The 8,276-nt window shown below is 33.7% G+C and overlaps 1 protein-coding gene across 1 annotated transcript; it reads left to right on the top strand.

The window, feature by feature from the left end:
• The first annotated feature begins 3,516 nt into the window (after positions 1-3,516).
• LOC122054329 (calreticulin-like) lies at positions 3,517-7,464 on the top strand. Its single transcript, XM_042616063.1, has 14 exons — positions 3,517-3,645; positions 4,312-4,419; positions 4,550-4,742; positions 4,831-5,089; positions 5,167-5,223; positions 5,654-5,701; positions 5,799-5,885; positions 5,966-6,023; positions 6,142-6,209; positions 6,305-6,400; positions 6,489-6,536; positions 6,954-6,983; positions 7,071-7,142; positions 7,272-7,464. The coding sequence occupies exons 1-14, from the start codon at positions 3,543-3,545 to the stop codon at positions 7,281-7,283; spliced, it is 1,239 nt and encodes a 412-aa protein (XP_042471997.1). The 5' UTR covers positions 3,517-3,542; the 3' UTR covers positions 7,284-7,464.
• The last annotated feature ends 812 nt before the right edge of the window (positions 7,465-8,276 follow it).

Below are 8,276 nucleotides of genomic sequence, written 5' to 3'. Positions count from 1 at the left end.
ATTCTACATAGAAGCGAAGCCTGGACAACGGATGCTGGCCGAGCAGCCATTCCGCTCAGCCGGAGGACAAGATCGATCGGACAGTCGATAGCTGACCGAGCGGCTCTTTCGCTCGGCCTGTAACAAAAAAAAGGAGGATCAGAGGATATCCTCCTGGGAACATGTGTCGTCGACAAAGGACATGCTTGGCGGCATGGTCAGGCAGAAGATCGTACGACGGATGTATGCATAATCTCTACTGTAGCCACAATTATTTTGTCATTTTGCTTCCTCATTTCTTTTACATCGTCGGTGTTTAACTTGAGCGTCGGAGGGCCATTGCCGGGGAACCCCTCCACGTCTCGACACTGACGTTGTTGTGGTTACAGGCTTCATCGACGAGGAGTCCACCACCAGTCATAAGGAGCGTCACGTCATTGCCTCGACTCTCAGACAGGATTAAAATCAAAACTAAATCTGATGGATTTATCGAATGATATAAAACTCGTCTTATTGTTAAAGGTTATTCTTAAGAGAATGACATAGATTATGAGAAAATATTTGCTCTCATTGCAAAAATGATGACTGTTCATACTCTGATTGTTGTTGCTTCTGTTTGTCATTGGAAAATATCTCAGATTGATATCAAGAATGCATTTCTAAATTGTGATCTTGATGAAGAAGTTTATATGTCACTTCCTCCTCGTATTTCACACTAATCTAGTAAAGTTTATAGGCTTCATAAAGCGCTTTATGGTCTTAAACAAACACCTCATACTTGGTTTGAAAAGTTTTCTACAGTGATTACTTCTCTTGATTTTTATCCTAGTAATCATGATTTAGCATTGTTTATCAGATGTATGAGTACATATCATATTCTTTTATTATTATATGTTGATGACATGATTATTACTGGTAATGATTCTGATGGAATTGATTCCTTAAAGTATGAGTTGACTAATTATTTTGCTATGAAAGACTTAGGTATACTATACTCTTTCTGGACATTAAGGTCGCTTATTCCCCAAAAGATTATCTTTTATCCTAGTCAAAGTATATATTTAATATGTTTGAGTGTGCTTGTCTTAATGATAATAGAGTCGTTGATACTCCTATTAAGACTAATGTTGGATATTCTCCATCTGATGGCTCACCTTTGGCGGATCCTAGTTTGTACAAAATTACTGTTGGAAGCTTGGTTTATCTCACTGTGACTCGTCCAGATATTACGTATGATGTTCATGTAATTAGTCAATTTATCGTTGTATCAACTACAGTTCATTAAGCTGTTGTTCTTCGTATTCTCAGGTATCTTCAAACACTCAATTTCAAAATCTTTTATTTCCTTCTACTTCATCTCTAGAGTTATGTGCATACTCTAATGCTGATTGAGCTGGTGATCCTACAGATCACAAATCTATCATTAGCTGCTGTGTTTTTTTTATGATTATCTCATTTCTTGGAAGAGTAAGAAATAAGATGTCATTTCTAAATTTTCAACTGAAGTCGAGTTTTTAGTCCTTTTTTTTTCTTTTTCTATTTAAGATTTAGGGTACCTTTCTAACTATTAATTTTAAATTTAAATTTAATAATATGAGTAACTTTTTCCTTTTCTTTATTTCTAGCCTTTAACTTTGAATTAATTTATTAAATTCTCTCAGCAAAGATATTTAAGATAAAATTAAATATATAAAATGTGATAGTTCTTACCATTTCTAAAACGAATAATTTAAATTTTATCAAGAAATATTTTAAATTACAATATTTGTTAAGGCTCCTTTTACAAAAGAACCCTTTCAAAAATTAATGTAGGTGGCATACACATACTACTCTTTAGTACATGGTGAAAGAATAATATTCTTTCGCTGTGTCTATCACACAACTGGATGGGGTTTTTGAACCAACCCTAAACATATTTATAATTTCCTCTATAAAAAGCACACCAAGTATGATTAACGTGGGGCTAGACGTTAGACAAACTAATCACCCCTCAGACGTCGCACCTTTCCTCACTTCGCACGCTCCTCCTTCCGGCTCCGTAAAGCCTCTTCTCTTCCCTTATCATTGTCGTTCTATGATGAGAGAAAGAGGTGATAGAGATTGACAAGAATCTCTAGGAACTCTTTTTTTTTACATGGCTAAGTAATGAGCGAGGGAGAGCAAAAGAAGGATAGTTTGTTGCCATTGGGATATATCTTCGCAATGGACGATCCATCAATCAACACTTTAAATCAATTGTCCATTAAAAAATATTCATCAAATCACGATTATGTATTATTTTAAGTCAATCATCTATTAAGAAAAATTCATCCATTAAATCACGATTAACTCTTTATAGATCAACATAGTTGGATCGGTGTGAATTCATGTCTTTTGTAACATCTCACTTATGGTCGACTATGAATTAATTTGTTATATCATCTTAATTATGATTTACCTTCCTATATTATTATCTTGTACTAAGGATGACAATGAGTCGAGTTTAAATCTGATCTTATATTAAACCTGTCCCATTCACGATAGATTTAAACATGATCAAACGGATTACGAGACAGGTCTAAATTCGTTGATCAAATTTAAAAACAGATTCAAAGTGGATTACAGGTTTCAATGAACCCACCTCGGCCCTATATAGATATATATATATATATATATATATATATATATATATATATATATATATATATATATAATATTTATATTTTATATTTATATTATATAATATATACAATAATATTAATGAGGGAGTCCTAAGGTTAGTGGATCCAACTCATCATGGACCTATCGAGTTTTGCTGCGTCTCGTCTTAAGTTTTGAGCAGGATTCAAATGGGACGGATTAAAAAATTAGGTGGGGCTCTAGGTTTGAATTTTTTTTATTTATTTTTTTTTTTTACAGGATAAATTTTGATATAGGCTAAACTCCTATCCGAATCCGGTTGTCATCCCTATCCCTTCACTACTGACTCTTTATTTATAAAAACATTTTTATATAATTTAAAAGGAGATGATTGGCAATCATGTAAATAACTCTCTTTATTTTTTTTTTATCTTTAAAAGGCACCCATCTTAAATAAATTAACACTCATACCATTTTTTTCATTTTCAAAATACTCTTATTCCAACATGTTTACGTTATATTTGGCTCAACTTCAATGCCAATTATTTCCAGCAATATTTATAATGGTCTACGTAGTTTTGATTAACACCAATATATTATAATAATTTGGTCAAAATTATCATTATTTAATTAAATTGGAATTATATTTTTAATTGAAGCTCCATATAAAAAATTGATAAATCCCCTTTCGATTTTTTTTGGGCAAAGTGTGCTACGATAATAAAAATAAAAGATTTTTTTTATTGGCCCAATTAATCTTTAGAAGTTCTCGTAACTGCCTATTACATCCAACACGTCGATTTTCCACATGGCCTAATTCCATTGGATAGATTCTCCTAGGGATCAAGTCGGTATGGCGGAGCAAAGTTACCAGGAAGTTTCTAGAACGCAAAAATTCTTCTATTTATCGAATAATAAGATCCAAAATGTAGAATCCACCAGGAATGGCGATCTGGAGAAGTCGTCCTCTCGTTGCTGCCCTAGCGACACTGATCGCCGCCGCTTCCATCGTCTCCGCCGACGTCTACTTCGAGGAACGATTTGACGGTATGAGCTCCTCTACGATCTATTCGCGATCTGGATTTAGTCCATTCCTCCGATCTCGATGCGCATTTATTCCCTCGTAGTTTGAATTTTTATTTAACTTTTGCCGATCACTTTTTCCTGTTTCTGGAGCTGATTGCTGATGGTATATGATGTTTGTATCATCCTCTCAAGCTTACAACGATAATGGTTTCGAGCATCTGTCTGGTTTCACTCTGTTCCATGTGTGAGGCGGCTGGAATGAAAATTACCCAGCTATAGTTTTTCTTCTTTCTTCAATTGCATTGGCCTTTTTCAGTCCTTTGGTTTAGTCAGGAAGTTGCTAATTCTTTAAATTGATCCCTGTCCTTTAAATGATATATATTTTTTTCGTTTTTTAGGGGTTATCTAAGATTGTAATAACTCGTTAGAACCGTTAGTAAAAGGCATTGCGACAATTTTCTCTGGGATTGCGTGGAATGTTACATATAATTACCCTTTTTTTGTATGTGATATTGTTGTTTGCTGAATCTATTATTATCCCCCGATTGGATCCTCCTTTTGTACTTGATATTGTCGTTTGCTGAAGCTAAAAATTTCACATTTTATTTTGCTTATGAAAATGAAATTAGAAGATACACACATTACTGTTTGTTCTTAATTTCACTTTTTTTTAATTCATTTCCAAAGATGGATGGGAGAATCGGTGGATCAAATCCGACTGGAAGAAGGATGAGAACATGGCAGGAGAATGGAACTACACTTCTGGAAAATGGACAGGCGATGCTGAAGACAAAGGTACTCTCATTTGTCAATGCCATTATTATTTTTGTTAATGAAATTACTTTTAATGTGTTTAACCAAACAATCAATTGTATATTGTTAGCTTTGTAATTAGTTGGTGGATTAACGGTAATCTTGCCTTCAGGAATCCAAACCTCTGAAGACTACAGATTCTATGCTATTTCAGCAGAGTTCCCTGAGTTCAGCAACAAAGACAAGACATTAGTGTTCCAATTCTCAGTAAAACATGAACAAAAACTTGACTGTGGCGGCGGTTACATTAAATTGCTTAGTGGTGAAATTGATCAGAAGAAATTTGGTGGAGATACACCTTACAGGTACTAATAGTCATTTTGTACTGGTTCCTGACTTCATTTATATCAATTGTCGTTAACTAACTTGATCCTTTGGATTTGGAAATTGCAGTATTATGTTTGGACCTGATATCTGTGGATACAGCACTAAAAAGGTTCATGCCATCTTCACACGTGATGGAAAGAACCACTTGATTAAGAAAGAAGTTGCATGCGAGACTGATCAGTTAACCCATGTGTATACTTTCATTGTCCGTCCAGATGCTACATATAGCATTCTTATTGATAACAATGAGAAGCAAACAGGTAGTTTGTACAGCGATTGGGATATTCTTCCTCCAAAGCAAATCAAAGACCCTGATGCCAAGAAAGTAAGTACTATCTACAAATGGTTCATATCTTGTGATGTGTGCTAACTCTCATGTGTTTTGATTGTTTTGTGTTGCAGCCTGAAGATTGGGATGACAAGGAGTACATCCCTGATCCAGAGGACAAGAAACCTGAGGTAATTATAGCTCTTCTCATTTGGCGTTTTCCACTTTCTTTTCTCCATTAGTTGTTCGTGCAGGCAAGGTTCATGCTCATACCTCAGAAATTTTATGGTTGCTAATCTCATTTATTGTTTTTGGGATGTGATTGTAGGTATAAATCGTTGACCAATTAGTATTGCATGAAATTAAGGTCTGATTTTACTTAGCATGATAACGTACATACATATCACATACAGAATGCTTCGGAGTGCACAACTAAGGTTCAAATTTTACTTGGGATGATGACATATAAATCACAAACAGATTACAGACTATTGCACAATTAATGTTCTGTATTTAATTGGGATGTCACAACATCTTCCTGTTGTAAAATCATCTTTTATTTAGCGTGATCTGCACTTCTTCTAATCTTGCTAAGCCACCTTCTTAATTTTCTTATTGAAGGGGTATGATGATATCCCCAAGGAGATTCCTGATACTGATGCTAAAAAGGTAAAATTTTAAAGTTTCTTGATTTTATGAGGGCTATTCCTGTGTCAATGTTGTCCTATTTTTGGCTTTTGCCATTACATGACTGGTATATCTGCAGCCTGAAGATTGGGATGATGAAGAAGATGGTGAATGGACAGCACCGACCATTCCCAACCCTGAATACAAGGGTCCCTGGAAGCAAAAGGTCTATATACCATAAAATTAGTTAACAGGATATTCATAGAACAAGAACATGAATTCTAATTTCTTTATTTTTATGTTTAGAAAATTAAGAATCCCAATTACAAGGGAAAATGGAAGGCACCGTTGATTGATAACCCAGGTATTTTATTTTATTTTTTTCACTTTAGAGTTTGAGTATGTTCTTTCTTTATTTTTTTTATTTTTTAATGTTTTTAATTTTATTTTTTTTTTTATTTTTTTATTTTTTTTTTTTGCAGATTTCAAGGATGATCCCTACATCTATGCTTACCCCAATTTGAGATATGTAGGCATTGAATTATGGCAGGTAGATTTACTTTACACTTTTATGTTCCAAAATTAATCCAGTTGCCCATTTTGGTTTGTAAATCTGCATATCTGATTTGCTAATGTGTTTCTTAGGTGAAATCTGGAACTCTGTTTGATAACATTTTGGTCTCTGATGATCCTGAATATGCCAAAAAGCTTGTTGTAGAAACTTGGGGCAAAAATAAAGATGTGGGTTCTAAAATATTTCTATCATGAGATTTTATTGGACGCCCTTTCAGTAGGATCCCTATTTTTATTTTTGGATTTTCTCTTACAGGCTGAGAAGGCAGCATTTGATGAGGCTGAGAAAAAGAAGGAAGAGGAGGTATTATTATTTTTTGGGTTATCCTAGTCTATTAAGAATCAGATCATGTCTTCATTTTGTAGGAACTTCATTTCTTTGACCAGTAGCAATTACCTGAATTTGCTAATCTTCAGTAATTTTCTCTGGAAGGATCTTTCTCATATTATGTGATTACAATTTGTTTTTTAAGTTGTACGGATATTTTATATATTTTCTATTTTGATCTGCCTTTGCATTAACAGCCATGTACACACAGAGTTTAATGATTGGTATTATAAGTTCCATATAATCAGTCTGAAATAGTTGAGACTTAAAAGTTTGTCATTTGGAGTTGCGTCTCTCCCAACACTTGTCCTATCAATGTAACTTATGTGACTTTTCATTATCTATACAACTAGTCTATGTAGACTTTCTAACCAAGCATTTCATCTGTTGCAGGAATCAAAAGCTGATGAGTCAGATGTAGATGTAAGATTCTAATTGACTCATTCTCAATTCTTGTATCCTCTTAGTGACTTTGTTCAGTGAATCACTTGATAATCTGCACAATAACAGGCTGAAGACGAGGATGAGGCAGAAGATGATGCAAAGTCTGATTCAGATGCCGAGGATGAAAAGCAGACTCATGTAAAATTCTCTTTATCTCGTGTCCCTGTTTCTATAATACATTCCATCAATTTTTATTTTGGAAATGCAGTTAGTTATTTAGTACATCTCAACAATGATGCTAACAATTTGTTCATTTGATGGTTGCAGGATGAGCTCTAGACGTAGTTGATCGAGTTTCATTGCAAGTTCATTCGGGATCATTGCAGTTTTTTCAATCAATTTTAGCTAGTTAGTGAGGTTTTAGTTTCCTTGTGTCTCTATCAACAATTGTTGCTTTCTTTGAGCTGGACATGAAATTTTGCACATTGAAGTCGAAATAATTAGCAAGAGCTTTTAGTTATTGCCCTGGGCTTTTAATTGTAGCTTGATTGAAAAAAATAATACTTAAAATTATGAGTTGCTAGAACAAAAAGCTGTTGGTAAGTAGGTTTAACCTTGGATAGTGAAAACTCTGCTCTGCCGTCGTCACACTCGATGTGAAACCATTGCTGTTGGCTCTAGTGGCGCAACTGAAACCAAGTTGTGAGATGGATGGGCGAACTTCTTCGGAGTTCAGCTTCTAATGCAAACTAATTAAGTTTTGCTCTATCAAATTCTGTTATAAAAAAATATTCTTGTAAAAATAATAATTAATATTAATGTATTAAAAAATGCATATTCTGAGCTATTTATATGCTTTAATTATAATTTTTTTAAAATTTAATACACACGTGTAACTTGATTGAGAAATGTTCAACCCAACAGCACGAGTAGGCAGGTCGATTTTTTTTTTCTTTTAAATTTAACCAATCTAATATACCTAGAGGGGGGATTGCTATTCTGCAGACCGTTGCGGATTCCGCCCCCCAAGGTGACTTTGTCAGTTTTTTTATTTATAGGGTTGAGGCGGCGGATCAAATCAATATTTTCACAGGACAAATATATCCTATAAATCTTGAAAATTTTTAAAGAAATTTAAATCTTAAAAAAAATATTATTAACTTAAATCTATTATAATACAATTATTAAATCTAAAAATCCTAAATGTTAGATGAAAAATTTTATCAACTCAAATCTATTATAATCCAACCTCTAAATTTTAAAATATTAAATCCTAAATATATATAATATACCTTAAAAAATTTTAAAAAAAATAACCACTCCTAAATCCTA

The sequence above is a fragment of the Zingiber officinale genome, chromosome 1B, assembly GCF_018446385.1.
Source record: "Zingiber officinale cultivar Zhangliang chromosome 1B, Zo_v1.1, whole genome shotgun sequence".
NCBI classification, from domain to species: Eukaryota; Viridiplantae; Streptophyta; class Magnoliopsida; order Zingiberales; family Zingiberaceae; genus Zingiber; species Zingiber officinale.
Note: the sequence above shows the minus strand (reverse complement) of the source record. Positions and strands in the feature narration are given on the sequence as shown.

What these genes read in the sequence shown, in the direction of transcription:
- LOC122054329 (XM_042616063.1), top strand. Translation starts at nt 3,543, where the DNA reads ATGGCGATCTGGAGAAGTCGTCCTCTCGTTGCTGCCCTAGCGACACTG. An exon ending in TAGGCATTGAATTATGGCAG is followed by an intron (nt 6,210 to 6,304) that starts GTAGATTTACTT and finishes TGTGTTTCTTAG; the next exon opens with GTGAAATCTGGAACTCTGTT. An exon ending in CTTGGGGCAAAAATAAAGAT is followed by an intron (nt 6,401 to 6,488) that starts GTGGGTTCTAAA and finishes TTTCTCTTACAG; the next exon opens with GCTGAGAAGGCAGCATTTGA.